The sequence below is a fragment of the Lynx canadensis genome, chromosome A1, assembly GCF_007474595.2.
Source record: "Lynx canadensis isolate LIC74 chromosome A1, mLynCan4.pri.v2, whole genome shotgun sequence".
NCBI classification, from domain to species: domain Eukaryota; kingdom Metazoa; phylum Chordata; class Mammalia; order Carnivora; family Felidae; genus Lynx; species Lynx canadensis.
Window position 1 is genome coordinate 9,342,144 of NC_044303.2, and position 25,794 is coordinate 9,367,937.

A 25,794-nucleotide genomic window follows, 5' to 3' on the forward strand; every position below is an offset into this window, starting at 1 on the left:
TGTTTCTAAAGTCCATTGTAAGGGCAGTACAGAATCGCCACCTAGTACTATGTTTATTCACTGGGATGAATTTCCCAGATAAAGTAAATGCACGCAGTGAACCCCAACCTAGGAAAATTCTCTCGTTAAGAGAAAAAAAACCGATATCCGCGTTAAGTCCTTCCCCTACAACTGTTTTCATTTATTGCTCATTTCAATTCAGAATACTTGTTCAAATATATTTTAATTTTTAAAACTTTATTTTGAGTGTTTCTCCCAAAGACCCATTTTACTAAAGATCTGTGTGTCTTTATTGAAATACACCTCTGAGGTTATTAGCATTGCGGGGTTCTGCTTAGATTGCAAAGACTGCTTGGGGTTCTGAATCAGACTTTTTTTTTTCCACTCTCTTCCGTGTCAAAACCGGGGGTACCCTGAAAACCCGAAAGACATGATAATATTCACCAAAAGCCATGGGCCTCAAGTGAACGAGTTACAAAGAGAGTCTTGCCTTATCCTCTCTTCCTTTTGCTCTATAATCCTTGTCTCTACTGGTGGAGGGTTTTTCACTCTTCGATATAGGATGTGCTCGGCCCACCGGTCCCCGGGCTCCCGGTCCGGGCATTTCTTTCCTCAGAGGTCTTACTTCTCGATTGGGACGCCTTATCTGAGGTGGAGCTCTGACAGGAAAAAAATGAAAATGAAAATTAATCAAAGGCAAAAGTAGTTTGACGCTCTTGTAGTCAATAAAACTATTCAATCAAGAAGCCCTAAATCTCCATCGTTTCCCTTTTGCCAATTCATGGCTACAACTGTTAGATCAGTTCTTAAAAGTACTTTTCTGGGGGGGTAGGGGGAGCAATAGTGCTTTTCTATAAAATAGACTGGTTGATACAATTTTTTAAAAAAAAATTTTTTTTTTTCAACGTTTATTTATTTTTGGGACAGAGAGAGACAGAGCATGAATGGGGGAGGGGCAGAGAGAGAGGGAGACACAGAGTCGGAAACAGGCTCCAGGCTCTGAGCCATCAGCCCAGAGCCCGACGCGGGGCTCGAACTCACGGACCGCGAGATCGTGACCTGGCTGAAGTCGGACGCTTAACCGACTGCGCCACCCAGGCGCCCCTACAATTTTTAAGTACATATAAATGATATGTATAACAGCAGTTATTTTGTCAAAAATAACTATTAATCACCAATAGAGGGCAATACAGACTATTTCCATTTAACAATCTTAATAGTGTAATGGAAAGGCAATTACTTTATCCATTACTGTCTTAAACCCAAACTAAGTAACTTTTAAAAAAACAAAAGCATTTGAAACTAGTATCACATTGCATGTAAATTATACTTCAACTTTTACAAAAGCATTAAAAGCTGAAAGGACAGGAATTCAAAATACAACTATTCGCGCAGTTGACTTAATTTACTGATTTCAATCAAAATTGTTTCCTCTGCTTCTGTGCTGGAAAATCCACCATTTCATTCATCAAATTATAAGCAGTAGGGCTAAACAATGCAATTTTTCATATACAAATTCACTTTTGTGTGAAAATGTTATTCTTGCATCGAAGGTGCCAAAAATCACAGGACCGTTCAAATTACACAGGCCCCCAGATGTGAATGAAGAACTCAGAGCACCATGTATGGCAAAGGATGTTAACTAGACACATGGCAGCCCATTTAACAACATATAAAAATACTGAATCGTCAGGTTCTACACCCGACGCTAATGTTGCATGTCGATTATACCTCAATGTCTTTTAAGTTTTGACAACTATATGAAGGTAAGCATGTGCACCAAGTGACGCATTTTGTTCCCTGTAATGCAAAACACTTCCTCTTCAATAGCGAAACTCTAAGGTTTCTTAGCACAGTATTTAGCATCTCTCTTTGGGTGCTACGGGGACTCTATCCACTCTGTGCCTAATCTCTTGGTTCTTCTTCCTTGGACTGTCTCTGCTTCTGTTTTCCTATCTTTTCTCTCTCTACTGCTCTGCCTTCACTGGTAGCCCTTGAGATCCCATATGTGTATTCCTTTTTTTTTTTTACCCATATGCCATACCTATTATTATCCCTTTTCCAACTTCATGCTTTCAATTCATCCAACTCTTCATGGAGTCTCTCTCCCTGATATCAGAAGTGATACATGTATATAACTCAGAACCCAGCAACACGGAAAAACAGATGAAAAGCCAGGAAGGATGCCAACTTAAGGCAACAGAGGTAAAAAAAACAAAAACAAAAAACAAAAAACTGTTGACATATGGCAGGTCTAATACAGCATCTTCAGACTGCTGGAATGAGACCACCGCATGAAACTGCTGGGATAAGAGAAGCGAGGGCTCTTCGGTTATTACACACTGACATCTGAGTCCTTGGAGCTGACTCAGCTCAATAATTATTTATTGACCACCTATTAGGAGGTATATTGCTACTAGTGTGCTAGGCCCCAGGAGGAGACAAAGATGAATGAATGGGCAATCTTGTGAAAGACATCACGGAAAAGGAACTGGTTACAAGGCATTTTCAAATACAAAGATATTACTGCATTATCAGTTTAGGGCAAGCTTAGTCTCTTAAGCATCTGCCAACAAAGCAACACTGTGATGAGACGGATTTAAGACAACCAAAAACGTTACGCGCTCTGTTCCCGGCATTTCACTGCAACAACTATCTTTTTGACCGAGCGTTTGCTCCGTTTTGCTGAAGGAGCGGAAAGCAGCAGGGCAGCCCTTTACTGTGGGGCGCGCGCATTTGCGCGTGCGTAAACGGCTTCCCTGAATCGGACTCGTGGGGAAGGCCCAAGACGACACAAGGAGAGCCGCGCTCTCTTCCACGCACAACGTACGTCAAGTCCGCCCTTCTGGTGGCAGCTGCGCCTGCTACTTAAACAGTCCGTCGTTGTCTGTGGGCCTGCTTTTTAGAGGCACAGGCAGCCTGAAGCTTTTGCTCCCCAGCAGCAAGCCCGTCCCCTACAGCTGCGCGCCAGGCTGCTCGGCAGTTGCTGGGCTTGCCCGCGAGGCCTCAGCGCCCAGGGCTGAGCCGTAGTGAGTCCCGAAACGTTTCTTCTGCCTTCGCGGCTGGCACATTCCCCGCCTCGGCTTGCTCTCCAGCGGTGGCTTAGGGGTCCCGCTTCAGTCCAGTTGGCACACGCGTCCAGCCCAGGCAGGCTGTGCCGTGAGAAGAATGATGTCCAAGCTCTCGCACAGGCTTGCGTCCCAAGTGTTCGCTGCCGCTGACCTTGTCCCGCCACTCACCATTCTGATGGGCTTTTACGCGGTCTGAACGAAACTGCTCGAGAAGCCAGAGGTGCCCTTTGGGGCAAGACCCGCAACCTCACGGAAAGGGTGCCTGTGCTCCGAGAAAAAGTCTTCGGTTCCATCTCGCTGCGGTTGGATATTACATTTGTAACAGACCCTGGCAACTTCCCAAAGGACATCCTTGATTCTGTTCTGTACTTCCTCCATTAGCGCATCACTGCACAATGTCATGCTTCAATTTAAGGATTCAGTGACAGCTTCCAGGCTGAGGGGAAAAAAAAGAAGTCTCGGGGCTTCTTTTACTGGTCTCGTTTAAAAAGAGGCTTCAGTAGGGTTACACGGCACCACCAACCTCTGCCCCGATGGTCAGAGAAGACGACACCGTACTAGCTTACAGTATTCCCGAGATAGAGAATATCTGATCGATCTGCAGATACAAGATTAGAAGGTCTGCACTATACTCAGTTCTCCTAGATTCCCCTCTAGAAACGGAAAGAAATGCGCTTTCTGTCATATGCAAATAAGCCTAATTTGTTCCAAAATCCAGTTTCCTCTTTCTAAGCTATATTAAGTATCAATATTCTATGGAAATGTTCTTATCAGCACTAGTTGTAACAGCAAACACCTGAAAACAACCCAACTGTCCAGTATCAGAACAAATGCATATATATTCACATAATGATATAATTCACAATATACACATGAACGTGAATTATAACCACATGGAACAACACTAGATGAATCTCAGGACAATTATGTTGAGTGAAAAGGTAGGTTCAAAAGACACATACAGACAGCAACATAGGATACTGTTTGGGGACATAAATATGTGTACTAAAAGTAAAGAAAGGCAAGGGAATGATAAATCCCAAGTCCAGGACAATGTCTGACTCTGAACAGGGAGGGAGGGGAATGGAATGCAGAGGAGCTCATAGGGGATCTTCAAAAGCAATAGTTCAGTTCTTTATCGTAAACTCTTCGCGGGGTCCATGGAAGCTATTGTGTTGTGACGCCTTATACCGTCCGTAATTTGAATTATTTACATTATCTGCTCAGTAGTTAATAAAACTTTAAACCTGATTATACTACAACACTAAGTAAAAGATCCAGGCACCTAAAAAGGGAAATTATAGAATTGCTACAAAGTTTTTGGCATGTTCCAGAAAGACGCACGTGCTAGGGGACGTGATCTCAGAGTCCACATCCTCGGTTGAACCTACTAGACTACTGCCTGGCAAATCTCCATAAAACATCAGGCAACAGAAAGAGAACTGTCTGTATTATAGCACCACTCTTCCATGGTTCCAGAAGTCAAGGGAAGAAGCCCTCTTTCAAAGACACCCTTCATTCCACACCATATTAAGTAACAGGGTCTACAATACTAGCACAATTTTCTCCAATTGTTATATAGGCTCCTTCTTAAGATTCCTACCCATTGACCTCTATTTCTTCTAGCATTTTGTTTCATCATTATTCTAATTTTTTTTTGTTCATACATTGTTAGAATTCTGGTATAAGAATAAGTAATTTAGAACAGGTCCTATACATGCCCAAGAACATAATCCAGATTGTTTACATTTCACTTCTGGACAAGAAGGAAAAATAATCTTATTTTGCTATTAGATTAACTTACACAACTCCAGAATTAAATAAACAGAAAAACACCTCCTCCATATCTAATAAAAAGATAAGAAACATAAGTTCCAAGTAGTTCATACTGATATTTTTGCTATAAGAACTTGGGAGTCAACATATGAGACTTCTGAGTCCAGGAGAAATTATCTGTTAAGAAATCAGGAGGTAAAAAACAAAGCTTAAATAGAAATGAGAGGACTTAGGATTTGAAACTAAACATTAATGATTAAGAATTTTATGTCCACTCTCATCATATATATGACTGCTATTTTTTCAAATCAGTAAATACTTATTGTTTACCTAATAAGTACAGAACTATGCTGGGTATACTACTGCCACAAAAACATTGCAGGGCACCTGGGTGGCTCCATCAGTTAAGCGTCTGACTCTTGATCTCAGCTCAGGTCATGATCTCACTCATTCGTGAGTTGGAGCCCTGCAAGCTTGCTTAGGATTCTCTTTCTCCCTCTCTCTCTGCCCCTCCCACACACACTCTCTCTCTCCCTCAAAATAAATAAATTAAAAAAAAAAAAAAACCATCATAAACACTATTCCTATCCTCACAGAGAAACAACACGGTGATCTGAAGTCAGCATGAGATTTAGAATCCTAGGGGAAGCCGGGTGGCTCAGTCAATTAAGCGTCCGACTCTTGGTTTTGGCTCAGGTCATGATCTAATAGTTCGCAAGATGGGCTCTATGCTGGCAGTGTGGAGCCTGCTTGGGATTCTCTCTCCCCCTCTCTGCCCCTCCCCACTCGTGCTCTCTCTCTCTCTCTCAAAAAAAAAAAAATTGGTCTACCAATTATTGATTATATGAGCATATTACTTACTATCTATACTCGTCATGTTCTTCCTCTGTAAATGGAGATGTTAATACTTCATAGAATTTGTAAATCTATTTGTCACTAATATAACATGTTCAGTAAAATGTAAACACAGTACACAACTCAATAAATATTAATACCATATAACCACCAGTAGATGAAGATATAGAACATTTCCCAATATCTCAGAAAGCTTTTTCACGGTTCCTTTTAGTCAATATCAACCCAGAAGGTAAGCACTGTCTGACCTTATTATCGTAAGTTAGGTTTGCCTGTTCTAGTTTCAGAGAAATGGAATTCTACAGTACATACTTTTACTTGGTCTTTCAACATTACCTGTGAAATCCATCCATGTTCCTGCACGGAGCATGAGTTCATCTTCCTTCAATGTTGTGCGGTATTTTATTGTGTAAATATAATTACAACATATCTATTCTACCATTGATGAACACTTGAGCTGTTTTCCATTTGACACTATTATTAAAGCTTCTACGAATATGGGGTTATGTTCATGGTAAACATAAGCATTCATTTCTTTGTTATGTACCCAGGAACAGAACTGCTGGATCATCAAGTACATGTAAGAGTAGCTTTAGTAAATGTAGCTAAACAGTTTTCCAAAGTGATGACGTCATGCTACATTCGCATCAACAATATATAAGAGTAGCAGTCACCCCATCCCAGCCATTCTGGTGGAGGTACGATGGCATCTCATTATGGCTTTACTTTGCCTTTCCTGACTATGGATGCTGAGCCCCTTTTCAACAATATGCTTCTTGGCCATGTAAACGCTGTCTTTTGTACGGTATCTATTCCAGTTTTTAGTTCACCTTTTTTTTTTCAATCAGTTGTCTTTTTCTTATTGATTTATTGACTGTCATTCTTTATATATTCTGGATGCAAGTCCTTTGTCAGATACATGCACTGTAAATATCTTCTAGTATATGGCTTGCCTTTTCACTCTCTTAATGGTGTCGCTCTTCATGACGAGAAGTTCATAGTTTTAGAATTCTGATTTACCAATCTTTTCTCTTTAATAATTTTGTGTCCAGTTTCCTAAGTCTGTGCTACTCCAAAATCATGATATTATCCTTTCGTGTTCTCTTCTGGAAGCTTTATCTTACTATCTTTTACATTTTAGGTAATGATCTATTTCAAATTAATTTTTCTATATGATGTGAGGTAGGAGGGGTCAAGATTTCCTCCCCCATAAATACTCAATTAACCCAGAAGGATTTAGTGACAAGACCCACCTTTCCCTACTAAGCTGCAGTGGCACCTTCTGCATAAATCAAGTGACTTCACAAAAGTTGACCTTTAATGATAAGTCCCAGTTCTAAAAAGAACTTTAGACATTTTAGTTGTTAGGCCTAACAGGCCATGTTAAGTCTTCCCTCATTATCCAACGAATAAATCAATCACACCCAGAAATACATTGAATACTATAGGTCTTCAAACACATTGAACAACTATATGAGTTGTCTTGTATCCTCAAGGGTACCTTTTGTACTCTTCAGAAGCTTAATTGGATTTTTAAAAGTATTCAACTTATTAAAGTTAAAAAATGTAAAAATTCAGTTATTCCTTAAAACTTTTAGATTCAGCTTACAAATCTTTTCCTATATACAAGACTGGCAGATTTTAGAAGTCATTTTTAAGATGCTTTTGAACATGTTTTGTCCCATTTCAAACCTGGTTAATTAAATGCCACCAAAATTTTTTACCTACATTTATAAATGTATTTTATTTCCTTCTTAGTTCCTCAACTGTCTTACTCAATAAAGCATAATAATTTACATGTAAATACTTTTATAAACCTAGTAAATTAGACTTATAAATAAGCCTAAACTTCTTCTAAATGTTCCACAAAAGTGACTTACCATAAATTTTTATGTAAAAAATCACAGACCTCCATTATTCCATAATACATTAAAAATTTTTTTTAATGTTTATTTATTTTTGACAGAGAGAGCGTGAGCAGAGGAGGGGCAGAGAAAGAGGGAGACACAGAATCTGATGCAGGCTCCAGGTTCCGAGCCGTCAGCACAGAGCCCCACATGGGGCTCAAACTCACAGACCGCGAGATCATGACCTGAGCCAAAGTCGGACACTCAACCGACTGAGCCACCCAGGCACCCCGTATTCCATAATACATTTAAAGGTGGAATTGCATGCTTATCACCCTCACTAGCCATATCTCCTTAAATTACAAGTACATAAAAATAAGTAAATATGCAAATATGCACATATCCCTTAACAGAAAAATATTACTCTGATTCTCTTAGACATTTCTATTCTTAATTCTAAATCTTCCTGGAGTTGAAAGATGCTTATCCACTACAGAAGACAACTGTCATCCAAGTTAACCAAGGGAAGATTTAACCAGAAATTTCAGCTGGTATGAGATCTGGAGCTACAGACACCCTCACACCAAATATTATGCAATACCATTGAATGTCACAGGGGTTACCTTCTTAACATTTTGCCATTATCCACAACCAGACAGCTGGGATAGAAACTAAATCTTTGTCAGTAATTTTGAGGGGACATACTGATCCTTATTTAAAGCCACTGTGCCTGTCATTCTACCACTTCAGAGGTGGGGTGGAGAAGAGATGATACCGTTACTAATTCATCAGTCTAATGGTAGAATTCTTCCACTCCCAGGAAGGTTAATTACCTGATTGTACTTTGCTCTTCTTTACCTAAAGATAGACAAGCCTTGTGTTTTCCATGAAATTCTAAAGACTTTTAAATCTGAAAAACTTGGGGCACCGGGGTGGCTCAGTCAATTGAGCATTCAACTCTTGATCTGGGCTCAGGTCATGATTCCAGGGTCATGGGATTGAGTTCCCAATCGGACTCTGCACGGAGCATGGAGTCTGCTTAAGAGTCTCTCTCTCCCTCTCCGTCCCTCTTCCCTACTGGTGCTCTCTCTAGAATAAAAAATAAATAAATAAAAATAAAAGTAAATTTGAGGGGCGCGTGGGTGGCTCAGTTGGTTGAGCATCCAACTTTAGCTCAGGTCATGATCTCACAGTCTGTGAGTTCGAGCCCCACGTCGGGCTCTGTGCTGACGGCTCAGAGCCTGGAGCCTGCTTCCGATCCTGTGTCTCCCTCTCTCTCTGCCCCTCCCCCACTCACACTCTGCCTCTCTCTATCAATAAATGAATAAATGTTAAAAAAAATTTTTTTTAAATAAATAAATTTGAACACTTAAAATATTTATTCTCTGCCTAACTCTAAAGACCTCAAAACTAGATGTATAATGGCACTCTTACGGGTTATAAAGGCTACATAATTTCTACAAATATTAAAATTATACCAGTTGAACTTTAGTTATCTCACAGTTCTTTGTCTAGCTTATAGTCAAGTTCTAAGATTATCCTATTTATTTTTAAAACACACAGACACAAAAAACATATGAGATAGTCCCTGCATCCAAGAAGCTTAAAATTTGGCTAAAAATATATTCATATTTTAAGAAATATACTGGACATCCCGTTCTGTCCACACATAAATCTTACAGCTAAAGCCTTGCTGAGCAGCTCCCCACTAAACTAGAAACAAGAGTCCTCAAAGACAACAAATTGTAGGATAAGACCTTCAAGAACTTATAATAGAAGTATGAAAAAACACGGTAACAAAAACAAAAATAAGCTGAAACCCTTCCCACTATCAACCGTGTAGGAATTCTGGATAAAATGTAACAAATACCCTTTTACATACATAGGTGATATTACCAGAGGGTAAGAGAAATACCTAATGGCCAAAAAACAAATAAAAGAGAGCTGATGACATGACAGTCCTTTAGACTTTCCAGGCCTCACACACTTAAGGACTTGAGATTTAAATTTTTTTTTTTTAACGTTTATTTATTTTTGAGACAGAGAGAGACAGAGCATGAACAGGGGAGGGGCAGAGAGAGAGGGAGACACAGAATCGGAAGCAGGCTCCAGGCTCCGAGCCGTCAGCCCAGAGCCCGACGCGGGGCTCGAACTCACAGACCGTGGGATCGTGACCTGAGCTGAAGTCAGACGCTTAACCGACTGAGCCACCCAGGCGCCCCAAGGACTTGAAATTTAATGGCCACACAGAAAGACCAGAGACAAGGCCCGAGGCCCCACATCAATCAAAGAAGTTGCACTGAGACTATCACATAAAGCCAGGACTGTCCAAGGACTACAATCTCAGTGAAAGAGTTGAATTTATTTATTTATTTTTAAATGTTTATTTGTTATTGAGAGACAGAGTGTGGGAGGGGCAGAGACACAGAATCCGAAGCAGGCTCCAGTCTCTGAGCTGTCAGCACAGGGCCCGATACGGGGCTCGAACTCATCAACAATGAGACCATGACCTGAGCCGAAGTCAGACACCCAACCGACTGAGCCATCCAGGCGCCCCAAGAGTTGAATTTAAAACACACATGTGGAAGAAGCAAGTACATCTGTTTATCTGGCCTATGTTCCATATTTGTGGAGTGAAGCAAATGTCTCCCCTAGAAATAGTAACCAAGGGCCTGCTGTCATGTGACTTGGGATTCAGTTTTATAGCTCAAAGAAATTTTCCTAAAAGTGGTCCTGGGCAGGTAACATTCCAGGGCACCCGGCTGAAGCAAACACAGACTCTCGGGAGTGACACCCCTCCAAACAAGCCACATCTTAAAATGACTAAAACCATGGAGAGACATTAACTTTACCACCAACAAGAGCCATCAGGAAAAAAAAAAAGAAAAAGTTAAAACTCCCAATAACTTCTGATAATAGAACTATCAATTATAGACTATAAAATGAATGTTTAAGATGGTTTTGGGGGGCACCAGGGGGGCTCAGTCAGTTAAGCATCCAATTTTGGCTCAGGTTGTGATCTCACGGTCCTGTTGGGCTCTGCACTGGGCATGGAACCTGCTTAAGATTCTCTGTCTCCCTCTCTCTCTGCCCCTCTCCCCCACTTGCATGCACACATGCTATCCCTCTCTCTCAAAATAAATAAATAAATAAAATAATTTTTTTAAAAAAGATGGTTTTTAAAAGCATAAAGAATTTGAAACAGGGGCCCCTGGGTGGCTCCATCAGTTAAGCATCCGACTCTTGATCTCAGCTCAGGTCATGATCTCACGGTTTCATGGGTTCGAGCCCCATATCAGGATCTGTGCTGACAGTGTGGAGCCAGCCTGGGATTCTCTCTCTCTTCTCTCTTTCTGCCTCTCCCCAACTCGTACTGTCTCTCTCTCTCTCTCTCTCTCTCAAAATAAACATTTAAAAAAAAAAAAAAAGAATTTGAAAGGAAAGAAATACAAGTCTTAAGGAATATAAGTGAAAATAAAGCCACACTTAGATAAGTCATCACAGAACTGTTTAACACCAAAGACAAAAATAAAATCAGGAAAACACGGGGAGAGAAAAGACAAGTTATCTACAGTTAGGCTGATAATGTAAATGAGAAGGCAAAAATAATACAATTACTAATGTCCTCTTCAAAGCATAGAGAACAAAGAATCTAGTATTCGATACTAAACTATCATTTAAACTTACAGGAAAATAAGTCTGAGACAAAACCCGAGGGTTTACCACTAAAAGAGACATGTGTAAGAACTACTTAAGAATGTACTTCCTCAAAGAAACTGATTCTAGAAAGAGTGAAATGCAAGGAATGGTGAACAAAACAATTGGTAAACACATGGATAAACCGAAGCATTTTATTAGCTCATTCATTCGACAAATATTTACTGAATGCCTACACTGTGCCCAGCACTATTCTTGGTGTTGGGGGTACAGCAGTGAAAAGGTCAAAGGCCTTGACCTCACAGAGCTTCCAATGTAGTAGGGATAGTTAACAGTAAGTGTAGACCATAGTATCAGGCATCAATAAGGACTGTGAAGAAAAGCAAAGCAGAATAAGAGGACCAAGTGATGACAAGCGAGGGGGTACATTTTTAAAAAAATTTTTTGAGTATAGCTGACACATAACATTACATTAGTTTTACATGTACAACATAGTGATTCAACATCTCTACGTTATGCTGTGCTCACCACAAGTGGAGCAACCATCTGTCACCATACAACGTTATTACAATATCATCGACTACATTCCCTAGGCTTTACTTTTTTTTTTAATATGAAATTTATTGTCAAAGTGGTTTCCATACAACACCCAGTGCTCCTCCCAACAGGTGCCCTCCTCCATGCCCATCACCCACTATCCCCTCTCCCCCACCCCCATCCACCCTCAGTTTATTCTCAGTTTTTAAGAGTCTCTTGTGGTTTGGCTCCCTCCCTCTCTAATTTTTTTTGTTCCCTTTCCCCTCCCCCATGGTCTTCAGTTAAGTCTCTCAGGATCCACCTAAGAGTGAAAACATATAGTAGCCTAGGCTTTACTTTTTGTTCCCATGGCTTATTCACTCTATACGTGGAAGCCTGTACCTCCAACTCCCCTTCACCCATTTTGCCCATCCCTGCGCCCCGCCCCCTGCCAGGGGGATAAATATTTTAAATAAGGTGGTCAGGGTAAGACTTTATAGGTGACATGTGAAGAAAGACCTAAATAAGGTGTCATCTAAATAAACATTAGTCTTCTAAATATCTATTGGGGCTGGGGGGAGGGGGGACGGGAATGGGTGATGAAAACTACAAATATTTCTTGAGCACATCCTCATGCGCCAGGCTGTTCTTCACATTTGACTTGTATTCAATCACTTAATTCTCAAAATAACCCCACGAGGTAACCGTACTATCGATCCCCATTTTACAGAGAAGGAAAACGAGGGAAACGTTGAATGGCATGTCCTCACAGACACTGAGTGACAAAATTAGGATGAACCCGCAAAGTCTGACTAATTATCAAGCTCCCGGCAAAGGAAGCCGCCTTCCTAGAATCTGATTTCCTAGAGCACAGGAACCTTCCTCTTATTCTTTGCATCCATAGTGCCTAGGGCACCGTGGCTGCTGGGTACGTTGAGCTGGATCGGACAGAGAAGAAGAGAGATGAGGACTAGCGAACAAGAGGCAGCCATGAGGGAAAGAGAAGAGGCCACAGCCAAAAAAGAAAAAGAAGAAGAAGAAAGGAATACTGTGATGTCACAGAAGTCCTACGAAGAAAGTTCCAAGGAAGAAAGATGGTAAACATTACCAAATGTTACAAAAGTTAAATACAGGAAGTCTTGAGACTTGTAGGCATTCAGTCATTAAATTAGGAAGTTATCTTCAAGAATTCAGTCCCAATATCGCAATGATGGAGACCCAAGATCTCTAGTTATTCAGGAAAGTGTGGCCATGAGAGACGAAACAGGCACAGTCCACATTCCACAGTCTGCCAAAGGAGCAAAGGGGGGCAATGACAGCAGCTCAAGTGCAGCAAGGTGAAGATTTTTTTTTTCCGATAAAAATTGAATAATCCTAATGTGTTAGGATTTCGTTCTGACTTACCACTATTTTGTGCCCATTCCTTAGTTTACCTCTAATGAATTAAAATTTCTATCTTTCAGTGGTCTTTCCTGTAACATAAAAAAATGGTAGAAATACCAAGTTTCTAGGTACTTATTGTAATACATATCTACAATTCCAAAATAAAGACTTCAAATGGGTGACTAAGTTCTACAAAACAAGAGAAATGTCCCCTAGGGTAAACTTACATAAAAGAAATAAAATAATATGAAATAGCCAAACAAAATGACCTCCCACTCTCGGGATACGTTCAATCAGAATTTAGACCCCGGAAAACATCTACTCCTTCTGTCCTCACTCTCAGATGACCTTGCTTGCTTTTTTTTTTCCCTTCATCGAAATAACCAGAAGAGAATTTCCACAAATGCTCACCTCTCTACCTACACACTTCTCTACACCCATACCCTTGTGACAACGAGCCTTCCCTCCGGTTACCATGAATCAGCTGTCCATGCACCCCTGCCCTTGTACACTAGACCCCATCTCCCTGTCCACTCCGGAACACTGCCCAATACCATCCCCTCCCTCCCTGGCGTCATCAGTTTCCCCCTCCCCTGCAGCATTCTCACCAGCCTACAAACACCCCGCCAGTCGTCTCTTCTCTGAAACAACAAATCTTGACTCTGCGTCTCCCCCAACTACCGCTCAATTTCTCTGCTCCCCTTCTCAGCATACACTCTTTGTTTTCAAATCCTCTCTCCAGTTCTCTCCACCCACTCCGCTATTTGCTACCACTCCACGAAAAGTGTTCAGCACAGTCACCAATGAGCTCTATGTCGCTAAATCTAATAAAATTTTCTTTTTAAAATTTTTTTAATGTCTATTTATTATTGAGAGACAGAGAGAGACAGAGCATGAGCATGGGAGGGTCAGAGAGAGGGAGACACAGAATCCAAAGCAGGCTCCAGGCTCTGAGCTGCCAGCACAGAGCCCGACGTGGGGCTCAAACCCACAAACCGCGAGATCATGACCGGAGCCGAAGTCAGACGCTTAACCGACTGAGCCACCCAGGAACCCCTAAACATTTTTTTTATGTTTATTTATTTTTGAGAGAGACAGTGTGTGAACAGGAGAGGGGCAAAGAGAGAGGGAGACAGTATCCTAAGTAGGCTCCAGGCTCTGAGCTGTCAGCACAGAGCCCAATGAGAGGGCCAAACCCACGAACCTCAAGATCAGGACCTGAGCTGAAGTCGGAGGCTTAACCGACTGAGCCACTAATACAATTCTCAATCCTTATCTTACTTGACCTACATGCAGAATTAGATAAAGCTGTTTATTAGAATCCTTAAACCCCAATTTCTCCTAAAAAAAATAGGGATGATAGGGGCAGCCTGGGTGGCTCAGTTGGTTGAGTGTCAGACTTTGGCTCAGGTCATGATCTCACATGACATTCATGAGTTCCAGCCCCATGTCGGGCTCTCCACTGTCATTAAGAAACCTACTTTGGATCCTCTGTCTTTGCGTCTCCCCCACTCACACTCTGTCTCAAAAATAAATAATAAAGCATTTAAAAAATAGAGTTGATAATAATAGTATCTATTTTGGAGGGAGGTTGTAAGGATTAAGAAATAAATCCTGTAAAGAGTTTATTAGCACAGTACCTGGTTCACAATTAGGAACTCAATAAATGTCAGTTATTATGGTTAATCAACACTGCCAGCCACTAAAAATATTCTAGCTCTAAAAATAAAGTCCACTCCACACTCCAGAAACAGAATCTTGGAAGAAAATGGGACTCTAGAATGTTTTTTAAAAAGGGGTATAATCTCAACCTGCCAATCATATTAGACAAATAACCTATTCCACCATATAAAGAATGATCTTAAAATTTCCTTCTTAAAATTCCTTACTTGCTGATGATTTGTAAATAACTAACACTAACCCCAACCTCTCAAGTTCTGGTTCTCATTTCCAGTTCCTATATAAATAGCTTGGTCTAGATATTTAATTAACTGCTCCAATTTTTCTCTCATTCTCTGTATGTCATTAATCACCAAATCCTGTCCATTCTGCCTCACTAATGGCTCTCACAAAACCATATGCTTGAGAGGGCAAGGACGGACTGTGTCTGTTTCTGAATCCCACCATACCCCCAGCACAGCACTGGCACCTGGCACAGTACTTGGCATATAATAGGTGCCAGCATCCTGGCTCAAGCTTCCCAGGATGCCTGGATTATTTTCTCTTATTGGCTTTTTGAGGCCAAGGTCTGTATGCCTGTTACCTTTATACTTTTCACAAGGCCAAAGATCATGCCTAACATAGGGTGAATGCTCCTAAGATATACGCTGGATAGATCATGATACAGTGCTTTTATTCCTAAGACTTCAAAACAATTTTACAAAACAATCTCATCATAATCTACATGTTACAGGGAGAAACATGAAGGTTGGAGAAATGAATGTAACTTGGAAGACTAGTCAATTTGTGGTGGAACTGCTAAACACACACACACACACACACACACACACACACACACACACACAACTTGCTCTCCTGCCTCTTCATCTCCGGAAAGTAACCGAGCCACAATCTGGATGAAACACCTATAAGGATGAGATGGTAGTTTACTCTCTATTGGTACTTGACCTTGGCCTTACTTGATCTTTTTCCACTGCAAATCAGGCTTTAAAATGCTAGCAGTAACATAATCTATTTAGGTATCCAAAGAAACATAAAGCAACAACCCTAATACCAAGTCAATAAGAATTTCCTCTTTGCTGAAATTCTACAGAATAGCACAAATCAGATAAAAAATAATTTTACTATTTCTGTGTACACAGAAACACATTATGCCATTTCCCTTGGTTCCAGATGAAACAACATTAAAGGGCCTATTAAGAGTTCTATTTTACCTGCACAGAATGAGCCAAATGATTAGTTTCAGGCTTGTGGATCCTATTCCTACTGACATCTATCCCAAAAGCTGCAACTTAAAAAGACCTAATGCATTTATTTTTTAAGTTGATTACAGAATAGTCTCTTGAATATATGCTACATCAAACATGGCTCCGATGCAGAAAATCTCTTCCATCGCTTCAGATCTCACCAGGAGAGACCATTTTTAAATGGTCTCATTAAAAAGAATACACTAAATAAACTTACATGGAAAATATTATAAATAATTTAATTAATACAAAATACCCTTTCACTCAGGACACGAAAAATGATCTGGAGGCTTCATCTCCCTGGAGTTTAGTTCTAATATTGCCACTAGCTCCTATCATAAACCATTTGTAGCTCAGCTGCCTCACATTTAAGGCAATGAATCTAATTCATTTTCAAAGATTGCTTTGATACATGCAAGCAGCTGCTGGTGATTTAAAACATGGAATCATGATGGAACTCAGCAGACATATGACATATAAGGCATAACTTGAAACGATGCACAAACCACTGCCGGAAACCACAGTATAAGGATTACCTTAGCGTGCAGAAACAGGGATTGAGAAGTGTTACAAGTGTGAGAAGTCCATTAAGTGAAAAGGACAGAACTACAAGCGGGGTTGCCAAATTTGTAACTAATGCCAAACAGATCAGATGCATCCCAGAAACATTTTGTCCGAAACAAGGTAAATTATATTCTCCTATTGACTCACACTGTAATTCCAGTGTAGTGTTCCCATAGGGGAAAAAAAAAAACAAACGTAACTATATTTAAAATATCAATAAGTATCTTCAGCTTCTTTATTCTCTCACAATCTCTAATAGAATTTAACCAAGTAGGTAAGAGATCTATCTATGTACTAGGATATATTAAAACACACCCATAGATACCACTGAATACATGTAGGAAAGTAACACAGCAAAGCAGATATAAATAAGGTGAAAAGATTTAGACTCAAATCCTGGTTCTGCCACTTACTCATTCAGATGACTTTGGGAAAATAACAAACTCCATAAGCTTCAATTTCCTCAGCTGTAAATGGGGTTCATAATAATAAATTAGCAATAGTAATGTGAGCAAAGAATAACAGTAGCTACTTCGTGGAATTGTTGGAGGTTTCAATAAGATAATGCTTATAAAACATACAGTAAGTGACCATTAATTAGTTTTCATCCCTTCCCTGAAAATGATCACCCACTTCACAAGACTTGGACATTTACAAAATCATAACTTCTCTGCCAGAGTTATTCACGATGTTTCAGAAAACAAAGGATGTATGCAGAATGAGCAGGGACGAAATAAAGGAATTTTATAAAGAAGGTTATAATTTTTTAATTCTGTTATTCTTATTTATCTGAACAATAATACTGCAGTGCTTTATTCCAGAATTGACCATTCATTTTAATTACTCATTATATGTCAGTTACTTAGGCATTAAATTCTTTTAATTAATTCCATCAGGTAGAGAGATTCCCACTTTACATACAACAAAACTAACATTTGGAGAAATTAAATAACTCGCTCAAGGTCCTGAAGCAAGTGAGTGGCAGGAATGGAATTCAAACTCAGATCTCATGGATTTAACTCAAGTGCCTTCCCATTAAACCAAGAATATCTAAGGACTATACCCACTACTCACTATCTCTAGGTGAAAATTTCATTACGTTTTGTTGTATGTGACCTGTAGAAGAAACAAAACTGTAAAAGGAGGAAAATATTATACAACTCTAACCTCCCAAAACTTCAAACCCTAAACTTACAATCTTAGTATTTACTTATTTTATCAGCCCATGCACAATACTCAAGAATTCTTCCACTGGTAGAACCTTGTGAAGTTATCAAAAGTTTTCCCATTGTTGTTGATGATATACATGAGAATGGGAACCTGTTCCCACCCAACCCACCGCCACCCCCCCACCCCTCCCCCAAACAATATATAGTCTTGGACTTGTTTTTATTAAGGTTTTCTGGTCCATAAAAAATCTTTATATATAATGGCTATATACAGGGAAAATTCTTTTTTGGTTTAGTATGGAGAAACGAAGTTCAGAGAAATACATTCTGGTCCATTCATCTGTCACTTTCATTAAGAATAAGGATTAAAAATAAATAAAATCTGTGTTATGGGCAGTTAACAGAGGATAAATAAAAGGAAACAGTGGGCTAATGATGTTTCTCTAATAAGAAGTTTTCAGTAAGTGTTCATCAATGGGAAATTACCAGCCACACTTTTTTATTCAGTTTGAGCCACAAATATTAGAGTTAATATCTGCGGCCACAGCTTTTTAAAATAAATCATGGTGCTCTAGCAATTTGGAACAGATATTTCCTATATTGTAAATTATTTCCAGGACCAGATGACTTCACTGGCAAATTCTACCAAACATTTAAAGAACAGTTAACACCAATCCTTCTGAAACTCTTCCAAAAAATCAAAAAGAGGGGACACTTCCAAACTCATTTTACAAGGCCAGCATTACCCTGATATCAAAGCCTGGTAAGAATACTACAAAAAAACTACAGACTGAAATCCCTAATGAATACAAAAATTCTTAACAAAGTATTAGCAAAATATTCCTATTGAATATAAATTCAACAATACATCAAAAGAATGATATACCCTGACCAAATGGGGTTTATCCCTGGGATATCAGGGTGGTTCAACATACACAAACCAATAAATGTGATACAACACATTAACAGAAGGAAAACTAAAAATCGTATGATCATCTCAATAGATGAAAAAAAAAAAGCATGTGACAAAATAAAATAGTCTTTCATGATAAAAACCCTCCATAAATTGGGTACAGAAGGAACACACCTCAACATAATAAAGGCCTTATACAATTAAGCCCACAACCAACATCATACTTAACAGTGAAAAATGGAAAATTTCTGCTCTATGATCAGAAACAAGACAAGACTGCCCACTCTCATCATTCTTACTCCGTGTAATACTAGAAGTCCTAGCTAGTGCAATTGGGCAAGACAAAAAAAAAAGGCATTCAAGTCAGAAATGAAGAAGCAAAAGTTGTCATTATTTGCAGACAATATGATCTTATACATAAAAAACTCTAAAAGGCTCAATCAAAATTCTCTTAGAACCAATCAAGAAATTCAGTAAAGTTGCAGGATATAAAGTCAACATAGAGCAATCAGTGGTGTTTCTACAAACTAACACGGAAACATCTGAAAAAAGAAAGACAACGATCCCATTCACAACAGCATCAAAAACAATAAAATCCTTAGGAATAAATTTAATAACCAAGGAAGTGACGATCTGTACAACGAAAACTACAAAACTTTAATGAAAGAAACTGAAGAAAATACAAACAAGTGGAAAGACACCCCATGTTTACGGATGGGAAGACTAACACTGTTAAAATGTCTATACTACCCAAAGCCATCTACACATTTAACACAATCCCTATCAAAATTCTAATAGCGTTTTTCACAACAATGGGGAAAAAAATCTAAAATTTGTATGAAGCCAGAAAGACCACCAATAACCAAAGCAATCATGAGAAAGAACAAAGCCAGAGGGATCACACTTCTGATTTCAAACTATACTACAAAGCTTTAGTAATTAAAACAGTAGAGTACTGGGCACCTGGGTGGCTCGGTCAGCTGAGCATCCAACTTCAGTTCAGGTCATGGTCTCACTGTCCGTGAGTGCAAGCCCCACATCAGGCTCTGCACTGCCAAGTGTGGAGCCTGCTCGGATTTCTTGCTCTCTCCTCTCTCTACCCCTCCCCTGCTTGCGCTTTCTCTCTCTTTCAAAATAAATAAACTTGAAAAAAAAAAAAAACGGTACAGTACTGTCATAAAAACACATACAAAGACTAATGGGACAGAACACAGAGTACAGAAATAAACCCTTGCATTTATGGTTAACTAATATTTGACAAGAGAACCAAGAATACTCAATGGGGAAAGAATAGCTTCTTTGACAAATGGTGTTGAGAAAGTTGGATAACCACAAGCAGAAAAATAAAATTGGACACCTATCTTATACCATTCACAAAAATGAAGTCAAACTAGATTTAAAAGACTTAAACATAAGATATGATATTGTAAAACTCATAGAAGAAAACATGGAAAGAAACTCCTCGACATTGGTCTTGGCAATGATTTTTTGGATTGGACATCAAAAGCAAAAGTCAAGTGAAACTACATCAAACTAAAAAGCTTCTACACAGAAAAAAACAAGTCAAGAATGAAAAGGCAGCCTACTGAATGGGAAAAAATACTTGCAAACCATATATTGGGTAATGGGTTAATATTCAAAATACATAAAGAACTCATACAACTCAACAACAACAAAATCCAATTAAAAATGGGCAGAGGAACAAAAATAAGTATTTTTCCAAATGAGACATCCAAAATGGCCGATGGGTACAGAAAAAAAATGTTCATTACTACTAATTATCAAGAAAATGCAAATCAAAACCCCTATGAGATATCACCTCTCACACCTGTTGGAATGGCCCTCATCAAGAAGATAAAAGGCAAGTGTTGGCAAAAATGTGGAAAAAAGAGAACCTTTATTCACTGATAATGGGAATGCAAATTGGTTCAGCCACCGTGGAAAACAGTATGGAGGTTCTTTAAAAAAATTAAAAATAGATCTACCAAATGATCCATCAATTCCACTGCTGGGTACATATCCAAAGGAAATAAAAACAGGATACGGAAGAGATGTATGCACTCCCATGTTGACTGCAGAATTATTCACAATAGCCAAGCTATGGAAACCATCTAAGTGTTTGCTTATTTGGTGGAATATTACTCAGCCATGAGAAAGGAGGAAATCTTCCCATCCGTAGCAACATGGATGGACCTTGAGGGCATTATGCTAAGTGAGATAAGTCACACAGAAAAAGACAAACACTGTATGATATCACTTACACCTGGACTCTGTAAAAACCAAAATTGTAACAACAGAGAGTTAAACACCAGGGGCTGAGAATTGGGAGGATGCTTAAGGGTACAAACTTGCAACCAGTAGATAAATAAGTCCTGGAAATCTAACATACAGCATAGAGGTAATATACAACAATACTGTATTACAATTTTCGAAGGTGCTAAGAGACTAAATCTCAATTGTTCCCCCCAACACAGACAAACACAAAAGACCAATTATGTGACACCATGGAGGTGGAAGCTAATGCTATCATGTAATCAAACTGCCATATATATACATATCTCAAATCAACACATTGTACGCCTTAGCTTCTATAATGTTACATGTTAACATACCTAAATACGGTGATTTTCAGCTTTTAGCTGTAAACTAGAAGTCTATTTCTGAATTAATGCCTTTCAGAGAAAGACTAAGGTATTTTGTTACACATACATACATAAAATCTTCAAGTGCTGATCAATCAAAATGCCATTATTTCTTTTTTTCGGTATTTACTTTGGGACTTCCATGGTAACAACCCTATGACTCCTGAAATGTTGACTTTGGAGAGATAAGGGTTATCTTAATCCAAAACACCTAAGAGTGGTTACATCTGCAAAAAGGGCTATGTTGTTGCAGACTTTAGAGAAGAATCATCATCTAGTGTTTTTATGATGGGAATCATAAAATTATCTGTAAGTCTGTGGAAAAAACCCTGAAGGAGTAAATTAACCACTTTTCACAGTTTTTTAAATGCTTTTAGAAAATTCTGAGATCAACAAGTTAAACACATGATCACAGCTACTGACCGAGAGGAAACTTATTTTGTATGACGCAACACTCTGGTCACAACAGCACTTCACGATCTGAAAGCCAGAAAGACCTAAACTCAGATCCTGGTCTAGCTCAGCTTATAGGTGAGGGTCTCTCAGGTCTCAATTTCCTCACTTGTGAAATTAATGGACTTATTCATTCAATGTCGGTTGAATGCCTACTATGTATCGAACACTGTTTTAGCAACAGAAGTCTGTTGTTCATAATTCGTTTTGAGAAAATAAAAACATGGCCCTTGCCCTAGCAAAGCTCCTAATTTTGTGAAGAGACAAAGAAATGCAATGTGCTAACTGCTATGAACAAACTGCTGTGCTTGAGCAAACCGAGAAAGGCTGCAGAGAGAAAACACAGTGGAGCTGAGACTCGAACAATGAATATGAATTGCTCAGATGGGGATTATGGGAATCCCCTGAAGAAAACAAACTGGGCAAAGACAAAAAGACAGGAAAAAACAAGACTAGACGGGTTTAATGTAGATGATGCGTAGGCTGGGCACCAGGGAGATAAAATTTAGAGTATTATAGACCACACTGGGGAATCTGACCTTTAACTTTAAAGGAATGATAAGGTTCCTTCTACATTACGATTCTGGAAACTGGCTGCAGGCCCAACCACATGAATCCAATCAGTCCACCATTTCATCTAAAGCTGTCAGAATCTTCTAAAGCAAAAAAAAAGTTCTAAAACAAAAAAGCCATCCGAGCTTTGATGCTGATAGGAAATCTAAAAGACCTCACTCACTTAACTGGTAAATTTTAGGACTAGCAGATTTCCATTGTTATGATTAGAGTAGTCAAACATTCTAAAAGCAAGATATATGACAAATGATTTACTTCTATTCTACATCAAATATAAACTCTATATAAACGGAGAGGTGTGAAAATTGTAAACAAGTATTAAATTTACATACCCCCAAAATATTTTCCATACTTTGTTTAAATAAAGCTTCGCTCTCTTCATTTGGAATATCAGTTACCTATAAAAGTACCCAAAGAGACTACAAGGTCCCATTTACCTGTGTTCCGCAGGTACAGGGGGCGGCCAAACAGCAGGATCTCTAAATGGCTCATCTTGACAGGACACAGGGAAATCTGGGGGCTTGTCAATTTTAAAACTTTCCAAAGTGCTGACAATACTTTTAACTTGTTCATATTCTTCCAGTAATTCCTGCCGAACCTTAAAAGGAAATAATCTTTACGCTAGAAACTGTTTACGGTTTACATGAATGGCAAATAACAAATTGCTACTGAATGCAAGTTTTCTCAATATCAAAGTATGCAAAATGAATCATTAAAACATTAAAAAAAACAAAGAACCATGTAAAGTAATATAGATAGAGGGCAGGAATTGGACTGAAAAAAGACATTATGCACTTTTTGTAAGGGAAGTAGTCATGATTTTTTCAAAACGGAACTCTATTTCTACCAATGAATGTGATGACCATTAATATAATTTAAAACAAGCACTAAGGCAGTAACAAGGTAACCATTCCCCGAAATCTAAAATGTTATGCTAAATCCTTTTAACATATTTGTAAAATAGCTTCCAGAATACTATCAGCCAGAATTTTCACCAGCATTAGGAAAGGCTAACTCCGAATATCACTAAATATGAAATGCCTATTACAAACATCTGAAAACCTGAAATGGTGTAATACTAAGCATTACCCAGTTCCATTTTTTTTTTAAGTTTATTTATTTATTTTGAGAGAGAAAGAGAGAACGAGCATGGGAGGGGCAGAAAGAGATGGGGAAAGAGGATCCGAAGTGGGCTCTGTGCTGACAGCAGAGAGCCAGATGTGGGGCTTGAACTCACTAACCGTGAGATCAAGACCTGAGCCGAAGTAGGACGCTTACCCGACTGAGTCACCCAGACGCCCCTCCGATTTTTATTTACATTCTCTTTCACCTAAAACCTGAATTCTTCTGGCCTTGTTTAAATTCTTTCAAGTGTTGGATAAAGTTCATTTTGAATTCAAAGGCAAGATTTTTTCCCTCATTTAAAAAACTTCACTGAGTTCCTACTACATGGAACTTCTTGTGTTTTCAAACTTTGAGACCAAACTAATTTTCAAAGGCAAATAGATAATAGATTGAAAATTATATTCATAAATTCCTTTTAACAATTCTAATTTGTTTTTTGACCAGAAAGTATACTTTACTGTAGAGAAAAGAAAAATCTAGATAAAATTCAACTGCTAATATATGCTTTATATACTTGGAGAAATAAAATTACAGAACCTAAGGGAAATGAACCGTAAAAATAAATGACTAGAAATGGTCACTATTTAACACAATTAAGGAATTGTCAAAAATATTTCCATGCTAGATTAATAAACCACTCTTGCCTGTGGCTACTATGCAGGATAGAACACAACTACAAATTTCAACTGGAGTTAAAGCAAGTATATTGTTCTCACTCAACATAATTTGGTAACACTTAAGTCAGAAAATAAGTCAAATTTACCCTGAGACCTTAGTGAAATATCAATTTCTGACATGGAAAAATTAGAAGAAACACTTGAAAGGCATTAGTACATTAAATAGAAACTTCAAAGAAATGCTTGACTTTGTACTTTTAATTTTAAAAGGATTTTAAGTTTTAAGACTAAGTGGGGAAATCCTAATTCAAGTTTTTATTAACTGTACTATTATATAATCAAGTTGTACAGTCAAGAGACACAGCAAATATATTAGCTTTATTAGATTATTGATTCCTTTGTATTTGTAGGGAGTCTTTCAAAATACTCTTTTAAGAAGGAGGAAACTTTCTTAAAGGAAAAGTTTTGTGAAATGGGTCAAAACTCCATGGAAAAATGAAAGGGAAAAGGGTGAGTAGAAATACCTTATATCAAAAATTTATAAACACACACAACTAGGTGACTGATCATGAAAATTAAAAAAATTACAAGTAGATTCCATGACAATTAAGTATCTGCAAAATATGCCTCATGAAAGATATTATCAAAAATATTCACCAGGCAAGACAAAATTATTCAGAGTACATTTTAAATACATTTCAGTATTCAGACAAATAAGAAACAACTATTTACAAAACCTCCAACTAATAGTCCAACGGTCTATACTCCAACTAACAGTCCTCCAACGGTCCAACTCTGGTCTCTCAAGTATAATAAACTATTACCCTCACCTGAGCGTGTCTTACCTGTTGCCATTTGCCTTTGACAGCCGGGTCTCTGACTGATTGGCAATGTCTCTGAATCTGCTGTATCACCCCCTGGTAATATACCATTGATGAGTCATAGTTTCCAAGAAGTGCAAATTCTCTTCCTTTCTTTGCATTGTCACAAATCTCAGCCAAATTCATCTTCTTCAAGAGAACTAAAGAGAACACATAAGGTCTTCTTATTAAGTTTTCAGCACCAACTTTAGAACATTTTTTCTTATTCTTTAAAATATCTGCTTAGGGGTGCCTGGGTGGCTCAGTCGGTTGAGCATCCGACTTTCGCTCAGGTCATAATCTCACGGATCGTGGATTCCAGCCCCACATCCGGCACTGTGTTAACAGAAAAAAAAAAAAAAAATTAAATTAAAAAAAAAAGTATCTGCTTAAAAGTACTTTCAAAGTCAAAATGGTTCTCTCATTCTTTGAGGTTATCTGAATGCATCTTATAATACTGAGCAGAGTTTCTAATTTTGGAAGCACAAAGGAGATCATAAAAGAACACCCAAGAAGATAACACAGAAATTACACAGCTCTGAACTACTGGTTTATGTTACAGGTACATAAATTGACACTAGTTTTCCCGTTTATAATTACCACAAGCTGTAACTACAATAAAGATGAGCTTGATTTTATTCAATTTATTTTTGACGATGTAGAAACATATAACTGCAGAAATTAGTTCTCCCTAAAACGTTTTGGCCCCCCAAACAAAAGGTCATACTTTCTTTTTCTTTTTGGAAAGACAAAATGTTTTATTTTAAAACATTGGGAAAGCTACTGAAAAGACAAATATCCATTATATAACCATGAACGTTAAATATCTGGAAACTGTCAATCTTC

At 38.5% G+C, this 25,794-nt stretch overlaps 1 protein-coding gene across 2 annotated transcripts in view; it reads right to left on the reverse strand.

Annotated features, from left to right (window-relative positions):
• Nucleotides 1-25,794, reverse strand: part of KATNAL1 (katanin catalytic subunit A1 like 1) — an 83,170-nt gene that overhangs the window by 36,255 nt on the left and 21,121 nt on the right. For both annotated transcript variants that reach the window (XM_030308629.1, XM_030308639.1), the window contains exons 2-4: nucleotides 24,934-25,109; nucleotides 22,784-22,944; nucleotides 491-659 (exon numbers count right to left, since the gene is read on the reverse strand). In XM_030308629.1, coding sequence (XP_030164489.1) covers nucleotides 491-659; nucleotides 22,784-22,944; nucleotides 24,934-25,095 — 492 coding nt within the window. In that variant the 5' untranslated portion in view covers nucleotides 25,096-25,109. The remainder of the gene's footprint in view (nucleotides 1-490; nucleotides 660-22,783; nucleotides 22,945-24,933; nucleotides 25,110-25,794) is intronic.